The 25163-nt window shown below is 46.5% G+C and overlaps 1 protein-coding gene across 2 annotated transcripts in view; it reads left to right on the plus strand.

Moving 5' to 3' along the window:
* HIPK2 (homeodomain interacting protein kinase 2) overlaps window positions 1-25163 on the plus strand; it is a 126991-nt gene that overhangs the window by 96075 nt on the left and 5753 nt on the right. Inside the window, exons 5-12 of one of the 2 annotated variants that reach the window (XM_039570502.1) lie at window positions 74-160; window positions 1247-1431; window positions 5141-5303; window positions 7849-8068; window positions 9611-9732; window positions 13886-14028; window positions 14374-14550; window positions 17048-17329. In XM_039570502.1, the coding sequence (XP_039426436.1) occupies window positions 74-160; window positions 1247-1431; window positions 5141-5303; window positions 7849-8068; window positions 9611-9732; window positions 13886-14028; window positions 14374-14550; window positions 17048-17329 (1379 nt within the window). The remainder of the gene's footprint in view (window positions 1-73; window positions 161-1246; window positions 1432-5140; window positions 5304-7848; window positions 8069-9610; window positions 9733-13885; window positions 14029-14373; window positions 14551-17047; window positions 17330-25163) is intronic. The other variant, XM_039570503.1, reaches the window with a different exon arrangement.

Below are 25163 nucleotides of genomic sequence, written 5' to 3' on the forward strand. Positions count from 1 at the left end.
ATGGGAAGTGGCACATAATCTGCAGCTGGTTGCAGGGCAGTGTTGGTCAATGCCCGTGTCCTGTTTTGAGCAGACGCCAGATGATCATGAGGCAGAGACGGGGATTAAGTCGAAGGAAGCAAGAAAGTATATTTTCAACTGTTTGGATGATATGGCACAGGTAAGAGCATTGGTGAGTAACCAGCAAGACTGTTTACATGCTTTCCAGCAACACTAACAGAAGGGAATTACATAAGTTCTCTGTGTATCCTATTCTTGGGCCAGCTCCTGAAAAATATCAGGGTTATGCCACCAAATTAGCTGTTATGTGCTGCTTTGTGGGGGTGACTGCACACAGGGGCGTATGCTGTAGTAAAGCAGCCTTGGAAAGTGGCTAAGGCATGTCTCTGAGTGTTTAAATCCTGCATTTTCTCTTGTCTCTCCAGTGCTCTCCTGTATGACCACTGGCGAGTCACATAGTTCTCTGTGTTTTAATATGTCCATTTGTTAAAGGTGACAGTGGAAATATTCACCATGGCCACAGAAGAGTGTGCTCACTGTAAAACGTGGCTGGCTGGGGCAACAATGAGAAGTACAAATTCACTGTGCCAGTCCCATGTGGTTGTGAGAGCTGATCCCTGCATAACCACTCCTGTGATGGGAGTTTGTGCTGACAAACAAACCAGTGTGCAAAACTGGCCCAACTCTAGCACCAAACTGGAGTTTGTGCTAGCAAGGTTTAGACATTGTAGCAAGTAAACATGTAAACAGGCAGGAACTGAGGAGTGGAATCAGAGGAGACTAGATAAAGCGTGAAATAATGTAACGAGTCTTTTTTTTCCCTGGCACCTGATACATGAATGGGATGTTTCTTATAAACCTACTGACAATTTTTATGTATTTTATATATTTTTTGCTCATAGGACACATAGATAAGTATCTGATGGCACAGCATATGATAAATACTCTGATTATCAGAGCTTGCCTGCTACAGCATGGAAGCTGTTCATCCTCAGTGGAGGGTGACTAAGTGTTTCATTAGCCACTGACCCAGGCGAGCTGAACGCTTAACAGTCTGTCTGGAGATGTGACGTGCACAAGCCAGACGAGTGGCCACCACGGAGTCTGCCGTGGCTCTTCAGCAGCTACGCCTTTAGACAGGGAGGCTCGCAGGGCATGTGCTCCAACGAAGAGTAAACACAGTTTGCTGGAGGCCTGACCATCTGCTCTTTCCCTTTGGCGCTCACTCCCGTCCCTTCTCCTTTAGGTAAACATGACAACGGATTTGGAAGGAAGCGATATGTTGGTGGAAAAGGCAGACCGGCGGGAGTTCATAGATCTATTGAAGAAGATGTTGACGATAGACGCGGATAAGAGGATAACACCCATTGAAACTCTGAGCCACCCTTTTGTCACCATGACGCACTTGCTCGACTTCCCTCACAGCACACAGTACGTGGCTTTTGTTCCCCTTGGGTTTTGAATTGAGGGGTGAAGAGGAGAGCTGGTTGTGGTGGAGACCAAGTGTATCTGAGGGGCTTTGTTAAGATGTTTAATCCCTAAGTTTTAATCTTTTCCTGGTTTAAAAAAAAAGACAATTGCCAACTCAAGGTTGCAAGAATTGTGTTGTAGGTGCTTGGCATTTAAAACGCTGCAGTGTGTGCTACATTAATTATGTAAATATTCAGTAATTACATTTTTTTGCATTAAAATGCAGAAGAAATTATGCAATTAGTGCTGAAAGTATCAGTCTATTTCAAAGTAATATAGTCCTGATTGTTACTGGAGTAATCAACCTTATCTGCAGTGGGGAGTCAACCCTTCCTCCCAGAACCTTCCCATCATGCCAGGAGTCAGCTTGGGGCTGTTTGCTTTTTAAGGGAAGAGCTGTTCTGCAGCAGGCTGTTTTACAAGCATAAGCAACAGGACAAAGAGTTCGATTTTCAGCTTGATTGTTGTCCACCTGTGTCACCTTAAATACCACGCTCTGACCTCAGCTGACACATGTGGAATGGGGATTGGCTCCACTGCCTGATGGAGAGGAGGAGAAGTCACTCCTTCAAGCCTGACTGCCCCTTCTCCTAAGGCTGCACTACAGAGCACAGCAGCCTGAGATGTAGGATACCTGCACCCAGCCCACTGCCCATGTGCAGTTCACATAGGGACAGGCTTCTCAGGCGTTAGTGGAGAAGGTAGACACATAGTGGGAGTTTTCCTTCATGACACTTAGCTTTGAGCATCCAGCTCTACAGCACTTGGCAGTTCAAGGTGCTTTCACAGGCTGTCCCTTCCCCTTGACAGGAGAACAATTATTGGCACAGTCCTGTACTTCATTGGGTGCCATTTGCATGAGCGTTTTAAAGGCTGTCAGAATCTCAGGTGCAAAATTAAAGAGGGCTGCTTGAAGAGCTGCAGAGTATGTTTTTGTGCTGCAGAGCAACAGGTAACTGTGTCAGTTCCCCTGCCTGTATGTGTGGCTGCAGCATTTTGAGTTTGTTTAAGGTAGCTTTCCCTCTTTGAAGGAGCTGTAGCTGCCTTTTTGTTACATTTATCACAAGATAAGAGCAGCTGCTTACCAGAAGGTGGTGGGTGCACGATCTGTGTAGACCCAGACTTAGCCTGCAGAGCCGTCTTTTAGCATTGTTACCTATAAATAGATAGTAAGTGATAAATGAAAACAAGATGGGGGATGATTGTGCTAAACAGGAAGAAAGTAAAGTTTCATATAAAAAACATTCATGAATAGAAAATGACAGTAAGAATACTAAGTGAGCATCATAGGCAAAAGTCTTTTAATTTGCAACAGCCCTTCTGACTGTGCAACTGATTGTGTAAGATACGAGAGATGTGTGACCTAATGCATTGCCGTCAGAGATCTTCCCACTAACGCAACAGACCATAACCACATCTTCATTTTTGAAGTGCTCACTTGTGGCTGCTCAGGCAAAGGCCCAGAGAGATTGAAAATACCATTGGAGCCAATAGCAATGAGAATTTTACCCAAATAAAGAATTCAGCATCACGTCTCTGAATACTAAATACGTGCCAGCCGGGTGCGTGACCCTGCGAGCCCCTCCACACTGGAAGAGGTGACTGGCAAAGAGAGCCATAAGCTGTAACCAGCATGGCAAGTGGATGAAAGTTTTGTCTGTGATTACCTGTGGTTTGGAGAATAGAAACTTCAAAGCCTTGAAAGATGCAGGAAGCTGTAATCTCTCTTGGAAATAAATTGGGCAGCAGAAAAAGTGAGAGTATAGGGAAGCTGTAGCTTCTGGAAGGAATGTCTGCTGTGGCACGTTTCAGAGAGGCTGCAAGTTTGAGCAGCACAAGAGGGGCTGTTCTGCTTTCATACAAGCAGACAGCAAAGCAAGCTTAGCTTCCCATTTCACATATTTAACTTCCTGGCTCTTAAATTGCTGAGTACTCCTCAGACTTTCTGTTTGTTTTGCTTTGTCCCTGCTGGGTTTTTTCCCCACCTTTTTTTAAAGTAAAGCCAGAGAACATGGTATTGCATTTGTAGAGCTTACACTTTGTTAGATAAAACCATTTGGTAACACACACTACGTGTACAGAACATACACTCTTCGCAGTGCTTTCTTCTTTGTGCACGGGGAATTATATTCATACTTGACTGAAAAGAAGTGATCCAATAGCCTTCTGTATTTCTGTGACAAGTGTTTGATTTTGCTGGATGTTCTGTGACCAACAGGTATAGTTCTGTTAGTGAATGCACATAATGGGCAGCTGTGCACAGTGTCCAGAGCCTGGCTTGTCTGCAGGTGTTCATGGCCCAGATCCAGTTACCAAGATATTACTTGTAGGAAAAGAGAGGTGACCATTTGAGTAAGAGACAAGACAGGGATAAAAAGATCTAGGTCCTCTTCATGATCAACCTTAGGGATTATATAAGGTTGTTGCTTTTGAAGGGACATTTTGTTTCTTAAAAATTGTGTGAAGATATACTGCCTACCTCCAGCAGCTTAGATCATTACAAAACGATCAGCATACAGCTGATTTTCACTTCTTGGAATTTCTCTTTCTCCGTGTTGGGATAATGGAAATAAAATAAATGCCCTTATACTTTCTGAGGTTGTGTTTCAGATTCTGAGTTCGCATTTGTAAAATCAGTTATTGTGGTGGAAGTGTGGAAAACCTGTATTGGTTTTTACATGTCAAAAAATGAGATTGTACTAAAAATACACTGTTGCCCAGGTTCACTGTGGTGTTGTCTCTTAACCTCTGTATGCTTTGGTATTGTAATTATAAAAATGAAATACAGACAGTTTCATGTACCGGGTGCCTACTGTGCTCTAACAATGTAGAGAGTATTTTCACTCATTTACTGGGGCACAAAATAGGATACTTCTCAAAATTTCCATTGTTATATCAGTAACATTTAAGGGAAAGTCAGTGTAGAGGAAGAAGCTGTAATAATTTCCCCAAGAGATCCAGTTCTCAGTGTGAGATAACCTCAAAACCAGATTCCCTCAGGGCATTGAGGAATTTGCTTTGGAATAACTTTTTGATATGAATTGTCCCATTGACTGCAAGAGGAGATGTCATGCTTCAAGATAAGCATCTGCACAAGCATTTAGCCAGACAGGGGCAATGTTTTAGCTGCTTGTCTGGACTCAGCTCTCAGCGAACTGCTTCTTAAAAGGAACAAGGATGATTTTTTAGGGGTGTCTCAGTGATCAAGAACAGTAAAATTCTTCCTTGCAAAATACATGTAAAACTATCTTTATGCTTACACAGAGGCAAAAAGCATGAGTTGTCTTTTCCTCTGGGGCTCAATCATCAGAAAAAACCCAGTATCTTTCTTTCTTGCTCTCAGTCTCTTTCAGTCTTTTAATATAGCCACTTTGTATTTCTTGCCCTGTCCCCTAGAGAGCAACTGTGACTTGTATTGCAGTGTAGGGGCCCGTGGGAGCACCCAGGAGTCCCACGGCAGCTGCTCTCGTCTTGGCCTTCTTCAGTGCAGGGTTCATTTGAGTCTCACCGGTTAAGAGAGACCTGCATAAAATAGCAAAGGGCTTTAAGAGCCTAGAAAGTGCTAAGCCTGCCATGGAGACCTGTTGCAGGGCCACTGTGATGAACTGTTACCTGTGTGAGTCGCTTGGTTGATTTTCTCTGCCTTCCTTGCCCCCCTTTGCCCACACAGTGTCAAGTCCTGCTTCCAGAACATGGAGATTTGCAAGCGGCGGGTGAATATGTACGACACGGTGAACCAGAGCAAGACGCCATTCATCACCCACGTAGCCCCAAGTACATCGACCAACCTGACCATGACTTTTAACAACCAGCTGAACACAGTCCACAACCAGGTGAGGGCATCAATCACAAGCAGCCAATGCTTGAAACATTTATGTCAGGAGGGCCTAGAAGATGAAAAGCAAAGTAGCAGCCCATTTAACATGCCTGCCAAGAGATGGTGCCTTTTTACTCTCCTTCCTCTGCTCTTTTCCTCATTCTCTTTTCTTCAGGCAAGCAGTAATCTTGTGACATTTTGTGTGACGGTGAAATGTTGCCCTTGTTTTTTATGTTGTTGTTGTTGGGGTGATAAATCCTGCTTACTTGGGAAGTTGCTATGGGGAAAAGCTCATTAGTCCCTTAATGCAGCAAGCAGTACTTCACTCCCTGGGTGAGGCAGAAGTATTTGTGATCTTACAGCTCTTCTTCAAATTGACATTGAAGTAAAATGAATTTAAACCCTCTGTAACAGACACAGCACTGTAACTGATCAACAGGACAGAAGAGTTTAGTGATAATGTTTACTCTTATCTCTCATTGCTTTTACTTCAGGAGCCACAGTTGATGTGGGGACCATGTGCATATGACCCCACTGTGAACACATTGCATTCTAGTTTTGGGGGCTCTGGCTTTATAATCATGCTTTGTATTAGTTTTACTTGCCCCATGGTTGGGGGGTGCTGTGTTAACAAATTTTATGTGACCAGCAGGCTAAGTTGTTTGCTGTGGTACTGTATCACAGCAGTGAAAGGAAGCTCTCCAGGGAGAGCACTCTAGGAGACTGAAGCTCAAGAAATAGCTGCTGTCTTTGAAGCCTTTTGGGAACAGCCTGCTCAAGATTCACTCTAGAGATTGCAGGTGGCATTGCGGAAATGGAGTTTGGAAAGCAAGAGAGCAAAAGGAGTCTGTGTAGACATGCAGGGTGCTCCAGTGTCAGTCAGAAAACCAGACTTCATCACTCAGGTCTTGATACGTGTGATCACAGAAGGTCTTTTGAAACAATTCAAGCAGGTACAGACAGAGATAGGTCATGACTTAGTGTGAGAGGGTTTTAGTTACAAACACCAGTTCCTGTTCTAAGCTGTTTCTGAGATACTGACTAAAGAAACGCATGCTACATGCTCCCCTAGGCCCCAGCTGCAGGGCAGAGGCACCGTTTGTACCATAGTTACTTGTACAAAAGGCAGACTTGCTTTCATTTCCTTGCAATTCACTTGACATTAAGATCAGTTGTTGGCTGGGGAGATCCATGGTCATTTCTGAATTCTCCTAAGGGGTGTGTGTTGTGAGCAGAACCAGTATCCCCAGTGTTCCTAGAGGAATTGGTAGAAATATTTCTAGGAAGGGTGTTTTAATTTGAACAAGCTCTAAGCCTTTCACAATTCTCTTCAACATACCACTCGTCTTGGCTTTCTTTTGTTTCCTGTCTCTGCACAATATCAGGGGAGCGCCTCCTTCCAGTTATGGCTTCTGAGCTTACGAGTGTGGGAGCTGCCGTGGTTGCTGCTCAGTGCGTTGCACAGGAGAGCAGATTGCAATTCACAGCCCCTGCACCGAGAGGGGATGGGGAGGAGGAAGAAATGTTTTCTTGTCACATCCTTCATGGCTGTGGCTGTGGCAGTGCAGCATGGGTCCAGTGGCAACCAGGGCAGTGCAAAATGCTTAGTCTGCTCTCTCCTGCACCTTGATCAAAGCCTCCTCCTGGGTTCATACACTCACCATGAGAAAGTGTTGTCTGACCTTTCTCCAGCAGTGTTGCCGGCATGTTTGGACAGAGGGGAAGGATGGGCTCTGGTCTGGTAGTGTCTGGCTCCCTAGACATGCTTGCTAAGAACATATATTTAGAGCAGTGGCAGAGCTGCTTAGTTGCCTGCAACTGTTAGACTCAGTCCAAGTTTTAAAAAAAAGTCTTCAGATTTCTAGATTTTTGCGGAACTCTGGGCTGATTTTTTTGGCTTTGAAACATCCCCTTACTGGAGTTTCTGCTCCAAAAGATTTTAAAGACCAGTCAAGTGAAGTTTGGACTCAAGTATTAGCGTTACCTCCTGTTATGACTTCTGATTACTTCAAATTCCAAACATAATTCAAGGGGCATGTGCCATCTTAGATACAAGGTATCTAAGAGGAAAGGCCAGAAATGGACTTCCCCTCTCAGGATGAGATTTCACAGGGCATGGAGGTGCTGAGTCTATTTTACCTAAGAAATATGAGCAGCTTCCAGAACTATGTACATGATGAGTGAACAGTGTAATTTATGGATAGCAACATTTTCTGAGCCCATCTTCATCATGCTGCCAATCAGAGCCAGTTGGGTGAGAAATGGGGATGCAGTTCTGCTGTAGGGAATGTGCTGTGTCTCTGAGCAGCACCGTGTGGCTGGAGGTCCCAGGGCATGGTACAGCTGTGGTTACTCAGGCAGACAGTGATCCCTCCCCCAGCACTGCCCTTGTCTCTTTGCTCCTCAGTGTCCTGTTCTACCCCTTGTTTGCTGTTTTAGTTTGGTTTTTATTTCGTCTTACACTATTTTACTTTATTATTTTTTGGATTTTGCTTCTTCCAACGTACCCATCTCCCTCATTTTTTGTTTGTTTTTTGTTTTAATTCCCGTCATTCCTTTAGACCACCAACCTGGCTCCCACCTCCTCCAGTGCCACTATTTCCTTAGCCAACCCTGAGGTCTCCATACTAAATTACCAATCTGCACTCTACCAGCCCTCAGCGGCGTCCATGGCTGCGGTGGCCCAGCGGAGCATGCCCCTGCAGACGGGAACAGCGCAGATCTGTGCCCGGCCAGACCCCTTACAGCAAGCCCTCATCGTCTGCCCACCAGGCTTCCAAGGTAAGTGACAGCCTCACCAGGTCTTGGCCTGCTGCTTTATCCAGATCTTGTTGGAAATGAGCTTTCTCAGTGCAGGTCACATGGCAGAAAAAAGGGCTGGCCTAGTAAATCAGAGCAGTGAGGTTGTTGCAGATGGAAGGGTTTGCGTTGGCAGAGGATCTTGCAGGCACCTCTAACATCCTGAGTTGGAGGCAGCTGGTCTAAAACGATGGGGCAGATACTGAGAAGGGGCTGGGGGAGAATATGTGAGACTTGTCATCCTTTGCCCTGAGCAAAGTTCAAGGCTCTTCTGAAATATTTAGGTAAATTGAAAGTTTTCCCACACAATACCAGTAAATCAGTACATGTGTAATGGGTCATACTGTCACTTCTCAGTGACTCTCAGTGCTAAAAAGGGAACTCAGGAGGGTAATGCAACAGGGAGTGTGGTGCTGGTGGAGACGAGGGTTCTCCCCCATAACAGATGCTCATGATCATTTATGAGGACAATTCCCTTAGCTCCAGCCCTGCTGCAAACAGCTCTGCCTGTGTATACTAGTGGTAGGTACTACTGTCAGACAACTTGGGAGATGCTCAGTATTAACCACTTGTCCTTCTCTTGACTTGACATGCTGTAGCAATTTGGGAAAACTAGCCAAGTATCTGTAGGAAGTGGTCTAAACAGACCTCGGTTCAGCTGGTGCAGCTTCTGCTCTTCATTTCTACAAGCCTGTCTGTGCATTAGTCTCCAGGCACTTGTTAAATATTCTGCAAGATTACCAAAGCTCTTTTGAACTAGAGAAGTTTAGCTACACCTCTTCTGCGTAGTTAAAATGCATCTCAAGGGTTTGACTTCAGAAGTGGAGTATGTAAGCCACCATCTTCAGCTTGCTGCCTTGAGAAGGCTCTGAAGTGGAGGAGGCAGCACAGACTGTGCCATGCACTGAGGTGCTGGAGAGGGAAGCATCCTCCAGCTCAGTTAGGCTCATGTGGGGCTCAGTCAGTAGTGATTGGAGTTTGGGGTGTGCTAGGGCCTTTTAAATATGAGTCCCAAGAAACTGTGCGAGAGAAGATCACCTGTCCCCATCAAGGCTGAGGGAGTATGGAGTTCTGGATCCCCATCCCACTTCGGTGTAAAGAGAGCATCCTCACATAGCAGTGGGTTTTGGCTGACAAAGAGCATTTCTTGTTGTTAAACCAGAGAATATGGGGAAGAAAAGCCATTCACTCCCCTCTTTTCCTTTTCTCCCTGTACACACTGTATTGAAATATTTCCTGTGCATTTGAGGTGCCCTAAAAATATGAACTCAGTTAGTCCCTTAGTGCCTTTGGAAATGTCTTTTCTGCACCCTTATACACCCATGTCATGTTTGTGAACATTTGATGGACGTCTTTGGGCCAGGGTAGAACATGTGGCACTCTGACAGCTGATTATTCAGAGGGTCTGAGCACTGCAGTTTAAGTGGACATCAGTGAGTGCCTTTAGGCATCTCTGAAAGCCAGCCCCTGTTCCTGGCGATGCTGCTGGTGGCTTATGCTGTACCTTTTGCGCTGGTGGAACAGGGTTACAAGCCTCGCCTTCGAAGCACGCTGGGTACTCGGTTCGGATGGAGAACGCCGTTCCCATTGTCACTCAGGCTCCTGGGGCCCAGCCTCTTCAGATCCAGCCAGGACTCCTCGCACAGGTAAGCAATTCTAAAGGCACCGAGCTCAGCAGGTAATTGCTGTGGTGTTTAGCTCTTGGAGGCTGAGGAGAGAAGCTTTCTCTGAGGGCCTTCTGTGGTGCAGTTCAGAGACTTGGGCAGCTGCACGTGGATCTGCAGCTTTCTCTAAAATGTCAAAATCTCCCCCAGCTCATTGTTCTGCTCAAAGACTATGTCAGAGTTGTGAAAGCCACTGGAAAAACCTTCTTTCCTTCTGCTTTTCTACTGGAATCAGTGGGAAAGCCTCAGAGAAAGCAGTGTCAGGCCTCAGCTGAGAAGAGACCAACAATAACCTTCTTGCATCCTCCTGAGCTTGTAATCTTGGGGGTAGTTTGCAGCCAGGAGTTGCATTGAATTCCATTCTGCTGATAAATATCTTTCATGCTTTAGGTTTTCACTGTTCTGTTTTATGAGCTGCACCTCTGCTCTTGAGGTATGAGAGAGATGTAGGAGGCAGAGGCAAGAGCCCCACACTCAAGGAGCTCTCCTTGTCAGCAGTTCTTATTGGCACAATTGTCTGAAATGTTCTCACAGGAAAAGCATGGTTCCTCCTAGAAAAAACCAAACAGGAATGGGTGCTACTGATCACATGCACATCCACAAGGCGTACCCCACCTCCTCAGACCAGAGGAGCAGTTCATTCCTCCTTGTGCTGGCTTCAATGAATCTGCCCCAACTGTTTTTGGACTGGTGCCATGCTGATACCAGACAGGGGGAAAAAAGCCCTTACTATACTTAAGACTAAGTTGTGCAACCTGGAAAAGATGACCAGTTACTAGTTACAAAGGCATGTCTCTGTCTCAGGCTTGTTTGATCTTCCATGCCAGCAGGTTCATATGCAGTCAGGTACCAGCAGACTTCAGGGTTTACGCCTGTGCATTGCACTGCTGGGGTAAGACTGTTGGTGCTATTGCCTTCTTTTGCCAGCTGCCAGTCACACTTATCTGGTGAAGACAGATCAAAATGCAACTTGCAGCTTGTGTGGTTTCCATCAGCTAGTGTGCCCTGCCCCTTCCCAGTAGCAGAGCCTTTGTCAGAGAGCTGTCTGAAACATCAAACCGGTCTCTACTGCAGCCTGTTTTAACAGCTGACATGGGCCACCTCCCTTGTTTGGTAGGAAAGGAGAGCCTAAGAGGCAGGGGAACAAAAGCCATGGCAAAGCAAGGAGCAGTCTGTGCAGGCTCAGTGGCTGGCACCTCTTGCTTGTGCAAGAAGTCAGCCAAGGCAGTGAGCAAAGGAGGTCACAGAGCTTTACATGCCCCCACCATTCTGCCAGGCCTCCTGTGGTGTGCTGTTCTTTGGAGCTTGAAGAGGTGAGGGTTGGATCTGAAGCATCTCAAAGACAGCAGGGTCCTGAAAGATCTCAGTACCTCCTGCTCCTTCTTTCTTCTCGTGGTGGTCTCGTTGGGCTCTATGCAAGTGAGGAGTGCTTGGTAGTAAAGCTCCTCCTGAGCACCCTCCTGCCCACAGGTTACCAATAGCAGTACTGCCTCTGAACACCCACTTCATGGGCTCCTCCTTTCATACTTTCTACTGACGCTTCATTCGCTGTCACTTCCAAAGGGGAATTCTGGCTGTTTCTGCAAAACAGAAACATGCCACTTGCATAGATTTTTAATTTTTGATGTAATCCAAGAGCGGCAGTGTGCCTGTTGCTGTGCCTGTTTGTCTCGCGCGATGAGAAATGCGAGCTGTCTCTGATGGCAGGGCGCTCTGATTGATGCCGGTGGCATCTGGTGTCCGTGGGCCTCGCTCGGTTCGGGCTGAGCAGCTGGTCTGATAAACAAATCTGTACCCAATTCCAGTTTTTCTGAATGGAAAAACACAGCTTCTTTGTGATGCATTGTAGTCACATCTGATCTCGGCGGCTGCGTGTCTCTCTCCCAGCAGAGAGCTGTTCCTCTCATGCACAGCTGCTTATCTAATGCTCTTCAGCCTGGGCCGTGTGACTGCTGCAACTGCAAGAGGGACTGGCCCCAGCAGAGAGTGCAGCACCTCCAGAGCCCACTTCTGTCTGTCCCCTGCTTTATTTGTCCCACTGATCAGGCATGGTGCTGCTCCTTGCTCTCCCAGAGCTGTGTAGTGCCATCAGGCTTTCTCCCCTGTCCAGCACATGGCACAGGTTTCTGTACTTGCCCTCCTCAGGATGCCTGTGGCTGGTAAAGCCTTACTGCATCTCAGTGCAGGTGGCATCGGGTTCTTCCTGAGCATTTTGTGCAAGACCAGGTGTCCCGGACAAGGGATCCAGGGCAGAGGCACTGACAGAGCTTGAGCATCATCTCTGGCAGCTGTGTGTCTACAGCCTGTGGCATGGAGCTAGGCAGTGCAAGACAGAGCAAGCAGGCTGCAAGATGCAGGGTCAGTGGCTAAAGTAACTTGGTTGTAACTTCTCTGGGTCTCTTTTCACCCTCTCAAGCAAGTGTGGTCCACATACTGTATGCACAGAGGCCAGTGAAAGGAGACTGATCCTGTCTTTACTAATACCTCACTGCGGCTTCAGATCTCAAAAGAGGCAAAGCTGTACAGTTTTCTGGCAGGCTTCCATGGTGTGACCCAGAACTGTCCCCTTGTCCTTGAATAACATCCTGGATTCTGGATTTTCTGTCCTTTTAACTCCTTCCCAACAACACTTCCCACAGAGATCCTGCCACTGGCTTTCAAAACAAACACGTTATTCCATTAGTTGTTTCTGCTCTATATCCGGAGCACGAGCTCGGTCACACCAGGGGACCTACCAGCTCCTGAGGACAAGGGCCAGAGCATTGCTCCACCACTCCAGCAAAATTTTGTAGTAATGCACTAACTGGGACCGGGCTGCCGCTGCCAGCACAAGCCTTCCATGTGTAAGCACAGCACACTGTGCTGGTGGATCAGCCTAGACAAGTCTTATCTGCAGATTAAATGATTCAGTGGTCCTTACCTAATAAGTGAGGAATTTGTGCCTAGGCCCTGACACTGCATCTAAATTTATGCACTGCAGTTGGACAAGGAGCTTAGATTTGTTCCATTCCCTTCCTGAAAAGGGAGGAAGCAGTTTTGTCTGCAAGTAAATCCAGGTAGTCCCCTGGGATTGACTGCAACAGTAGTTTAGTCTCCTCTTTTAAAGCAAAGCTGAGGTAAAAAAAGAAAAGAGAATAATAAGAAGGCTTTTTTCCTCCCTGATCTTTTTGTGCCTTTGCCTCGTCCTTTTGCCTGCTCCAAGCAGCACCAGTCCATGGTTGTGGCTCCCTAGATGAAGGGCTCTCAGGAGCCTTGTGACTCTCCATCCTTTGCAGATGTTGCTGAGAGGCCTCACTATAGCAGCCTTGATCCTTGTGAGGATAGGGAAGGGGATAAATGCATGCCTGGAGGAAGCCTCCCCTCAAATTTAGCCTCCTTAGAGCAGTGAGATAACACAACACAGGTCCAGTACAGTAGTGCAGGTTAGGACTAAGGTGGGCTGCAGCTCATACCCCTGAGTTCCTCAGCCCAGCAGCGAAAAGCTGCCAGAGCCACGTTCAGGCAGCACATAGCAAAGAAAGTTTCCCAAGTTCTAAAAACAACCATCTGACTTGTGTGGAGTCACTGGAGCAGGACAACCTGAGTCATGCCTGTGGCAGCACAGCTGGAGGGGTGATTGCATAGCAGAATGATGGCTCAACTCACAGGCAGAGATTTTCCTCCCTCTAAGAGGGGGGGTAAAAGCTGCAGAACACGTGGAGAGGACAGGCATGCAATGTGTAGCTGTGCATTATTTGAGAAAGTAAGCTGGCTGTAGAAAGGGGAAATTAACAATGGAGCCAGTAGTGCCCAGATGATCTAGGGATCCAAAATTAGACGGTGCTAAAAAATTTGATGTTTGGGTTGAAATGCCAACAAGTTTTGATCCCTTCCATTCCCAGTTTAACCTAAAACACAGCTGCTGCTTTGTATGGCAGGGATTTTTTTGCCCCCTCCTTTGCATTCTCTATATTAATAACTATTCCTGCTTTTGCTGTGGTTTCCTAACAGTGTTTGTCATCTGTGACTGAAAGGTGGTAAGAGCTATGTAGTATGACCATGATCATTATTAGGGGCCCCAGCTGAGCATGGACCATCAGTTGTGTTCCGTGCTTGATGCCTTTTGTTAAGAAATTGCTTTCCCTCTGTCTGACAGCAAGCATGGCCCAGTGGCACTCAGCAGATCCTGCTCCCTCCCGCCTGGCAGCAGCTGACTGGGGTGGCCACCCACACTTCTGTCCAGCACGCGACCGTCATCCCAGAGTCCATGGCAGGCACCCAACCGCTGGCAGACTGGAGGTAAACTGGAGGTGTTTGGAGGTGCCCTAAAGTACCCACAGGTGCTGGAGGAGGCATGAGGGCTGGGGTCTTGTGAGGCTACAGGGCTGAGAGGAGAAGGGCTGCAGCCTGTGATCCCACTGTCTGAGAGCTATGGGAGACTTCTCTGCTCCATGCCCTCGGAGTGGAATGCTGTGCCCACACCACTCCTTCAGTCTGTTCCCTGGGGAAAACGCTCCATCCTGGGAGTCCAGCAGGCCCTGGAGGAGAGGACACCTCAGTGACGGGCGGTGGGAGGCTGTGGAAGAGCCTGCTGAGGAGCCGCCGGTTGCATTCTAAACGTGTGCCTGTGTCCCCGCTGTGCAGGAACACGCACGCCCACGGCAGCCACTACAACCCCATCATGCAGCAGCCCACGCTGCTGGCCAGCCACGTGGCCCTGCCCGCCGCCCAGCCCGTCAACGTGGGCGTCGCTCACGTCATGCGCCAGCCGCCCGCCGCCACCTCCGCCAGGAAGAGCAAGCAGCACCAGTCAGCTCCACGGTGAGTGCCGGGGGCTCCCCGCCTGGGCGCTTCCGACTGCGGCCCCGCCACACCGGCGTGCTGGTGAGGGAGGTGCTCGCTGACGCCTGTGGGGGATTAGATCACACATTTTGTGATGGGGCTCTTCGCTGCCTCATCTCTTCGGTACCCAGGAGGTAGTCAGGTGTGTTATATACACAGTGAGCATCGTTTTGTGTGGGAGTTAGTGGCGGGAGAAGATGCAGGATGGGAGGCTCAGGCCCTGTTCATACAGTTTGTTACGCTGCTGCAGTTACCCGAGGGCCTGTAGTCACCACGATTTAAAAATGTAACCATATTCTCAGGTCGGTGTGGCACAGTGCCCAGTTGCCACACCTTTTCTTCCCACATCATTTGGAAGAAACATTGCTGAGGTGCAGTGTTTGCACCTTGAGGGGGCTGCATCTTCAGGAACATGTGCCTGATGTGCGCACACAAGATCTGCCCTTTCAAAAGCAATGGGGTGATGACCAGTCTCCTGAGCTTTATGGCCACGTGGAGGAGTGGGGTGGCTTTAGGCCACCTGAGCTCTCTAGCTTCTAACATAGATCATTAGCCCCTGTCTTCAACAGTCCACACCAGCAACAGATACCCATTATTATATCCTGGCCTTATTATAATCATGGCAGCATAAAACAGGGAGCATTTTATAAGGATATCTCATACTGGGCAGTCTAGAATCTGTCATCTCTTGGTAGGACCATTTGGCTCTGGAAGGAGGAGTCTGGGGTTTCTTGCACAGCTCAGATTGTAGGATCGTTGCAGTGCCTGTCACAGCACTGTAATCTTGTTTAGAGGACAAGGCTGTTCAAGGTGTATGCACAGTTTTTCTGGAGAAGGTCCTTTGGGCTGTGCAACTATCACACTTCTTTTTTAAATGAAAAAACCACAAAACAGTGAAGGGGAGAGAACCAAAAGGGGTCACCACTTGTGCAGTGGCAAAAACTTGAGCTTGTGGCTTTCCTGGGTGACTGGACTGGGGCCAGAGGGGCTTTGAGTTTGCAACCAGTTTGACTCAAGTTAAGAGGCCACTATTTAAATCCTTCCCATTTATCTGGTCTCTAATGTTGGATTTACTTTGGGTGGGCTCCAGCTGTCTTAGTCTATTCATAACACAGAGAGGCAGCTCTGTCCCCAGCAAGCCAGCAAAAGAGAGTGCCTGTTGCAGCCAGTGTGCCTGTGCAGGGTCTCCCCTCTCCCGTCACTTCTAGGGCGGGGTGGTGGTGTTCAGGAGGAATGGGGCACTCTCCCATCAAACGGTTTCTACGAATTCATTGACTGTGACTCTTTTTGTGCCAAATGAGGAACCATGCTCCTTTTCGAGAGGAGGGTACTCCACGCTGCTCATTGGTATTCAAAAACCACTTTGAATGCTACTGTGCAGCCATTTGTTATGCAAAAGAGCCTGTGTAAGTTGGTGTAGTGTGATATACTGCCAGGGTGACTTCCTTGTGATGGATGCCACCTATTCCTTTTGTTAGCTTTCAGGCCAGGCTGAACACGCAGCCCAGGCCCCACTGTAGAACAAAACCAGAACTTTAAGGTTTTCTTCCTTTTTGAATCTCCAGATGTTCTGCAGTAGCGAAAAGAAACACAACCAAGAAAGGAAGTGTGGGAAATGAGTGAAATGGGCTTCAGTCAGTGTGCTTTGGTAAATAACCCCATCTGTAGACCCACACTGCACTGTTTGGCAGATAGGGGTGTGTTTGGATCCCTGATCCAAGTGGGCCTTTTCCAACTGGTCAGGCGGGTAAGCTGAAATAGGAAGACTGGGAATGTTTCTTTACTGTATAATAAATATATTGTGTATTTCTTCCTGATTTATATATGTTGTATGCTGCTTCACATGGGAATGAAATAAAACTGAGTATATGTCCTCCCATCTGCCTGCTTTCATCCATGGGACATCACATCCTAGAGGATAAAGTCTGGAGCAGGAAAGTTCATTGAAAAAGATTCTTAAACAGCAATTCATTTCTGTTTAAAAAGAGCAGTTTTTCTGATAAGTGATTGTTGTTTTCCACAACAAATTCTAATTTTAGCTCTAGTTTTTTTCTGGCCAAAAAATATCTGGTCACGATGCATCCATGCAGGATACAGGAGAAAGGGATTATCATTTGGGTGGCTCTTCCTCCTGTGTCAGCCGTGCTGTGCCTGCCTTTGTTCTGTATGTCTGGGTGGAGTGACTGGCCTTCACCCTCCCAGTGCAAACTCCTGAGAGGCAGCAGTTCTCATATGGAAATTTCTAGGGGAAACAAATTTAAATTTTTTTACTAAAAGAAACTACTTTTCAGCCAATTATATGAGTAAGTCATGCAAGGCACTGTCTTCTTTGAAGAAGTGACTCTGCCAATTTTGCAGTTTTCCCAGACTCCATAACCCAGTGCTACTGAATCAGAGACCAGGACTCACAATCCATGGCAACGGGCGACTTAAGCATACAGAGTTTTAACCAACTAACACTTCTTCCCCTTTCCAGAAATGCATCCACCTATGAAGTTTCATCCTCTCAGTCCATCAGCTCGCCCCAGCGGTCAAAACGAGTGAAGGAGAACACCCCTCCCCGCTGTGCCATGGTGCACAACAGCCCTGCCTGCAGCACCTCGGTCACGTGCGGCTGGGGCGACGTGGCCACGAGCAGCACGCGGGAGCGGCAGCGGCAGACGATCGTCATCCCCGACACCCCCAGCCCCGCCGTCAGCGTCATCACCATCAGCAGCGACACGGATGAAGAGGAAGAGCAGAAGCATGCACCCACCAGGTGAGCAGGAGTTCTCTGCTCTTCTCTGGGTGCAGGAGAAGGAGTGAGGGGCGTAGAAGGGTTGGAGTTGCAGGTTGTAGGGTTCCAGGAGGTACGTTTGGGTCTCAGCAGCCCGGTTGTCTTTGATTTGTGAGGAAAATTACCAGCTGAGGACTCTACAGATTCAGGTGATGCTCCCTTCTGTGCTTTACATTTGCTGTGTGGCCTTCGAGAAGTGTAGTAGTCTTTTCCATACCATGGTCTCTCATCTGTAAGAGGAAAGAACAGTTTTCTCTATCTCCTTTTTGTGGAAAGGAGACTTTAGATAGTGGTGATGAGCCTCTGTAAGTGAGACATATATTTAAAATGAAGACAGAAAGAAGGGCTTGGAAGGAAGGGACCTTAAATTTGCCTTTTCTCTTTCTAAGTGATCCAGGCATCTGTAAAGAGCATTAAATGACATCTTCCATGTGTAATACTTTTCTTTAAAAAGCTCTCAAAAACAATGGTTCTGTCATAAACACTCAACAATGATAAATATATTGCAAGAGGTTTGCTCAGTCCGGATTGTGTTGCCAAAATATCCTTGAACTATCATAAAAGTGGCACAAACCACTTTTTGTCTGACACTGCAGAGAGGCATAGATGAGGCTAGAAAGTGGTGGCTGAGTTTGCTCCTCAGAGACTTAACTTATCCAAGTGAACAGCGTGGCCCAGGACTGCTGCCACTTCTGATCATCCCTTGTGGATCAGAAAGGACTTAATTTTCTAGGACTGTCCTTTCAGCACCTTTCATCACATGCAAGTGCTCTGGGTTTCCCATCTGATGCCAGTCACAAGACATAGCTTTGCTTTGTAAGATGTAGAGAAGTAGCTTTGCAAACAGCTGAATAATTATACCATCTCTATATTGGTAACTCAGGTAGGAAACTTTTAACCTTATCCTTCCAGTGTTGACAAGAGATTATTATTTTTCACTTACTTAGAACACATTCCATGGTAGATTTTCCTTTAATCACCAAAGATACCTCTCTGTGTCTCTGCATCTTTGCAGCCTGGTGGTAAGTGAAGCCTGCAAATGTGCACAGAACAGACGAGACACATTTGGCCTTCAGGAGCTAAAAATCTGTAAAGAAAAGCCATATGATTCAGGCATCCAGGCTGGAATTTCAGCATGCCTCCCAACAGCCACTGCTGCTTTCCATTCCTCTCTCCATGCTAGTGAACTCCACTGGGCAGCAAGAGCTTAGTGCCTCTCAGAGTCAGCCTTGCCATGAATGCAGTGGTTCACAGGACAGCCTAACCTATTTCACTTTAAAAATAAAAAAATTTAAAATTTCTACAACATCCCTTACTTAGATGGGGGTAGAAAGCATGTTTCCAGGAGGAGTTGCATGAAGACCAGTGTGAAAGTCAGGGGGACTATAAATAAGAAGCCCCTTCTTCCAGGGCTCTTACAGGAAAGGAAGGGCAAGACAAAAGAGATGGTGAAAACTCAGGGGTCGTGGGAGCTCTTTTAAAGCATGTTTACCCACAGTGCTGATCCCAGACTTCAGGACATTATGTGCAAATCCTTAAACTTACCATCTGGGTGTCATTCTTGGGTCCAGAGAGGGGTGAAGGAAAGAGCTGGGATACTGCAGCCACTTCAGCCAGTGGTTGTCTCCTCTGCTTCAACTTCACTGCCATCTGACCAGTTTCTTCACTCAGCACCTCTCCAGGAAGACAGGCAGAACAAAGTTTAGGAGCATGTCTGGAAATCGAGTTGGGAGTTTGAAGTATTAAAAGATTTGGGTCTGCCGAAGGGCTTGGAAAGTTGTCCTGGGAGCCAGACTTACATAAACAAACTGGCTTTGATATGACTAAAGCATATTCCGGACACGTTCCTGCCTGGGATCAGATCCCTGGCTACTTTTTGTATCCATATGGCATATCTATAGAGTGCCAGGGTGCCAGCATTCCAGAAAGGCCAGAGCTTAAGAGCTAGATTTAACTTCTGAGCCGCGTAGAGACCTTTTGCATGGACACGAGTGAGTTAAATTGCCTGTGCAGATGTAACCAGAGCAAATAGAGAATTAGAGGCAGAGACACAGGTGGAAAACAGCGTGGCCAGAATGAGAATTTTTTGGTGAAAGTCTCCAGGAGAGCAAAATCAATTTGCTCAGTACCTTTTGACGTGGGTAGATGTTAAGACTGGATTCTCAGCTGGAGTGAGAGTGTAGCTTCCAGTCAAGGAGCTGTATCAGCATTTAATGCCAGTGGACTTTGTCCCTGATGAAATCTTTCTCATTCAAAATTTGTCTCATTCAGGGAAGTGCCTGTAAGTTTTCTTACTTGCCTGTTTTATTGGCTCCAAGAAAAATGGGAGTGACAGTGAAGTATGTGCTTACTGTAATCAGTGCCGAAAGGTTCAGGATCCAAGTTGAAAATGGAACCATGCAAAGAATGCATTGTGTGGCTCATATATGCAAATATTACCATACTGGGCAATAGCTGTGGTGTGGGGGTGAAAAATAAGGAATCACTTGAAACGTGCTATTTTTGACATCCTAGAAACATTAGCTTTTTCTAGGTTAGAATATAGAAATCATAGGGCATTTGACAGATCAAAGGTAGTTGCCTGATCACATCTTACTGATAACAGTGGTAACTTTGCATTAACTTCGCTGTCATTGAATCAACTCCTCAATTTGCTACAGCACTTCTTTCTTTTACTTCTTACAGGGCTAGAAATTGCCCTGTGACCTGTGAGACTAAAAATGTTTATTTTATTGATTCCTCAGTGAAGAGAGATTGGTTGTGAGAAGTAGATCCTTTGGTGGTGTAAGAGTTTCGTCAGTCTCAGTTTAAGAAGTACTGGTAATGTTGGTAAAAATTGATACTGCTGATGCAGTAAAGGAGCCCTACAACTTGGATTTGCTCCGAAAGGAAAGCCTTTCTGCAATACCAGAGCAGCAGGGAGAGCTTTTCTCATACAGGGAATGCACATTTTTTATTGGTGAAAGAAAAATCTGAAAAATTGATTGTGATGTGAGTAGAATTTTCCTTTTCCTACTGAAGGCTAGGAAGTGTTATGTTATGTGTTTATGAAATACCAGCTGATCAGGAAGGCAGGGCAGCACATTGCTCGTTTTGCACTGTTGATGAAGGTAGTTTGGTGTAACCTTTATAAAATCAATAGTCATCTGAAAATGTTGGGCTCCTGTTGGGTAGAGGTGCTGGGGAGGTGGCGTGAGATGAGCTCTGGAGGACCTGCTCGGTGGAGCCTTGTCAAAGGGGGCCATCTACTGGGCCCCAGCCCCGTGCCTAAGGCACAGTCACCGAGGAGGAGCCTCAGCTACAGTTCAGCAGGGCCCATCCTCAGAGAGATGGCCAGAGATTTTGCAGGGGGCAAATTCCTGATTAGAAAAGTAAGTTCATCAAAACCAAGGCTTTTTTGCTGGCTGCATTGAGGTTTTTGTAGTAATACCCTCGACACAGTGAAATCTGGAAGAGCTTCAAAACTGCAAAAGGTTTTGACCTTTGTTTAAGGGAAGAAAGTGTCAGGGAATTAACTAACTAAGGAGAAGACTTCTCTTTTCTGGTTTAATGGAGGGTTTTGTTTCTTCAAAATATAAGTAAATAATAGGAAAATAAAATTAAAATGGTCAAAATAAAAAGGGAACCTTTTTACCAAATGGAACCATTTTTACCTGGCTTCTGCTGCTCACAAACTTTTGCATGTGATATTTTGTCCTATAGAACAGCAGGGGGGAAAATTGCTTATAAAGAGCATTATATGAACAGGAAACTATTTTGTCACCCTGTTTGTTTCATGAGCTTGTACACTCTCAGCGTCCTTTACAGGGAGATTTCATCGGGCAGAGAGACTTCCAGTGCTGTGCTGTAAGGTAATAACCCCGTGACTTACTCTGAATAGGAGGTATTAGGTCTAACTGTTACTTGTAAAGCAGTGTGAAGAGAGCGAGACAGAAAGTAGATTGATATTTCTTTTTTTAAATTTATTCCTTTTTAGCTTCTCTACTTGCTCTTGCAAGAAAGTCTAGTGGACAGAGCAGCTGACTGATAGTGCAAGTGCAGTCGCAGTGGTTGGAGCACACAGTGAGTAGCACGTGGTAGGGGTTACGTACTCCCCAGCATGCAGCTTCAACTGCTGCACTGGTTTAAATTTAAATCCTCCCTTGATTAAATATTTCTAAAGCTTAGAAGTGGAGAGAAATAAAGCAAGAGCTGAGACATAGAGCAGAGAGGCACAAAGGCACCTTGGAATTGTGGTGGGGAGAGAGAGCATGCAAGGTCCTGGGGAGGGATGCACTGGGCTGCACTGGTGGTCCAGTTAGGGACGTTTCTGCATCCATGCATTGCAGAGCATGGCAGGAGGAAGGGATGGAAGGAAGGGCAGTGGACATGGCTGTTGTGATGTGCCTAGATGACTTCCTCTCCAAGCAATGAGTGCAGCAGCCAAGGAAAACATGACTCTCCTTGAAACAATACAATGGTGGCCTTCAGCTGGGTGGCTTTGGGGATGCTTCCAAAGAGGAAGGAGAGCCCCTCAGTTCCCCACTACCTGTGCTGGTGTCATAGGTAACATCTCTCCACCTTGGTTTTCCATGGCTTCCTGACATTTATCACTGTCTCTCTGGGCAAGGCAGACTGACCACTGCTGTTGTGTCGGCACGTTGAGGAACTGCCTCATTGACCATGTTCACTGGCACAAAATCTTTGCAGGGTTGTGGGGTTTTCCCTCTTAAGATGGGAAGCTCTGTGGTGTAGTCTCTGTGTGAGTCTCGGCTCTAAAACAGAGCGTAAGCTGGTGTGGGTTGTTACTCACCTTGTTCATGTCATGCAGTGGTGGTGGAGCCCACTTTAGAAGCCTTACACACAGAAATTGCTGGCAGGCACAAACCAGGTGTTTTTGTCAACTTGCTGATGTGCACATGTGAGGGGCAAAACACCATTTGTAATTCTCTTTTGACATCTAGCCTATTGTGGCTGTGTTCTGCTGTGCATAGTAATGCACTGACTCTGCATAGCAATACACTGACTAACCACAGTCATTTGGTAAAAAGATTGCTGCCTTCCATCTCCAGAAGACACCGACATGCAGCTAATACTTAAAATTAGAGATAGACAGTAGCTCTGTCAGCAGACCTTCAGCAGCAGGACCTTTACAACTTGCTAAGCAATTCAGTTTATATGACTTAAATAGCAACGACACATGCTGTATAGCCTAATAAAATGGCCTCAGTGTAGTACTTGATAAATATTTCTTACCATCACAAATTCACAAAGAAGGTGAGAGCAGATTAACAGGTCAGGATGGAGGCTGAGCTGAAGAGAGGGGGCACGTTCCCAACACTGAGCTATGCATGGCATAAGATTTCAACATGAGGAGAGTGATTGCAGTTGTGGTGTGAGTTTTTGTTGGCTGACTCCATGCTTTCCTAGAATAGGTGGATTATTCTGAAGCAGCAACCTAAAAGGCTTACATGTTATTAAGTTTTCAGAGACCTGGAACAGAGTTTTTGCAATGTGAGGTAAAGCTAACATGCCCTGGTGTATATGCACACCAGTTCAAAGGCACAGTTGTGCGACGGCTGCCTTCATCCTCCAGGCCGGAAGGCCAAGCTGGTGACCTTGAGAGCTAAAAGACTGTTGCTACAGTGTCAGCAGCACTGAAAGGTTTTGTAGCTCTTGGAGTGAACCACGCACTGAAGAATTGCTCCCACTAGACACCATTTGGTTTTTCTGTGATTCTGCTGTAACTCGAGGTATTCAGGGAAAAAAAGATCTGTTCCTGCAACGCTGCCACATACCAAGCTTTTGGGCTGGGCCTTCAGCAAGTGAAAATCATCTCAAGTTGCATTGTTACAGGAGTTGTTGTCTCCTTGTCCTTGGCTATTGAGGTGGATTCAGCATTGTTTTAACACCTAGTTCAGCATCTTCTTTTTCTGAATTTCCTCTCACTTTTTGTTCTCAACATCTGCCTTTCAGCGCCTTGCCATTAACAGTATCTCAGATGACCACCTTAGTTTCTTGCCGGGTGCCTGTGCACAGACTGCCTTCCTTCCCTTTCCTCTATCAGACTTCTCCTTGCTGGAGGGAATAGGGACCCACATCCATCTCTGCTGTGCACTCACGAAGGTTATGTGATGAGAGCCATCTCCAAAACCCACTTCTACTTAAAAGGCATGGTCATGCTCTGTGTCTGCACAATGGACAGACAGGAATTGGTTTGGGTCCAAGTTTGGGGATAAGCTCTTTAGGACCAGGTGGGAAGGGGATACTACTCACAAACTAATAATAAATGTACAAAGCAATGCTTATTTTATCTGCTGTTCCAAAAAGGAGGACACAAACCCTGGCAGTAAGGGTTAAAAAGCCTTCCTGGCTCAGTGTTTTTCATTCTGTGTAGATGGATTCACTGCCACTTCACCAGTCTTCCCCCGTCCCTCCTCTGAAGAATTAACATATACCTCCCCACATAATGCAGGCAGGCACACGAGCTGACCAGGAACACAGAGCGACTCCCCAAACTACTAAATCACATTTGCTGCCGCTTCTGTGCATGCAGGAGGGAAAGCAATTACCAGGCTTGGAGAGAGCTTAATAGGAAGGGGGCAAGGCTTTTAATAGTATTTTTCTGTGTAAGCACAAACATCCCCAAAAGCTGTGGCTGAGTTATAGGAATACAGTAAGCTTGCTGAGTAGGCAAGTGCTGTGTCAACAGGTAAAAGCTCTCAGTCCTGATAGTTTGTGAGCAGGGAAGGCGATCCATCAGCCTGGGCCTCACGCAGATAACTCCTGGGTTACTGAGAGGTGGGACGAGCAGCTGAGTGAGTCCTTAGAGGGAGCTGGAAAGAGGAAAGCTGCTGGCTAGCAAGAAGACTCTGAGTAGGGGGAATGCTAACTGCTGGGCTGAATTTTCAAACGCCTCCATTTTGGATTAAAGTGTATCTTTAAGCTGTATGATTTTCAGCATGAGTTGGGCCTTTGATGTTTTTGAAATTCCCACCCTTCATCTCTGGGGCAGGCTCTGATACAGCAGGTGCTGAGCTCTTGGCACGTGTGATTAGACCAAACTGACTTCTCTGCCTGCTGTAACATTAACCACAGTTGTTACCTTTCCTAGAGACAGAAATCCAGCTGCTTACAGTGGGACTCCTCATGTACTTGAAATGATGCAGCCTGCTGAATCGAGAGGCTGATCGCTTGGGCCCTAATCCTGCAAATATTTACCCATGGGCTTTAACTCTGTTACGGGAATAGTCCAGTTGACTTTGGGAGATGACATGTATTAGCAGTGCTGAGCACTTGCATAAGGCCTGGCAGGACCATAACTCTGGTGCTTTTCAGATTCCCATCCATGAAATGAGTTACTACCCTGATATGGTCCCTTTCTCTGGAAGGGTTTGGGGTCACTTACTTATTTAACCAAACAGTTATACTTGAATTTTTTATTGTAGCCAAGGAGCTTTAACACTTTGAAGGAGAAGACTTCCCAGGGTACCTGCTTTGACAAGCCCTCAATCAAACTGGTGAAAAATATGCCCAAACTAAAACAATAAATAGCACAGATTACACAGAAAATTACCCGTCCAGTTCTACAGCTCAGCCTTCTCATGTCAATTGTCAGCTGAGAGCAAGTATTTCCAGTTCAGCAGCTCAGCCACTTAGATCAGGAAGGGACTGTAAAAGAACAGTTAGACCTTATCAGTTGTCAGAAAACTCTTTAGTGACTTGATTTTTCTTTATAAAATGTAATAACTGTCAGAGATAAAGAATATATCTCTCTTCCCAACTGGCAGCCAAGGGTAGCTGCAAAGGGCAAGCAGCGTGGATACTCATAAATGTG

Source organism: Corvus cornix, chromosome 1A, assembly GCF_000738735.6.
Source record: "Corvus cornix cornix isolate S_Up_H32 chromosome 1A, ASM73873v5, whole genome shotgun sequence".
NCBI lineage: Eukaryota > Metazoa > Chordata > Aves > Passeriformes > Corvidae > Corvus > Corvus cornix.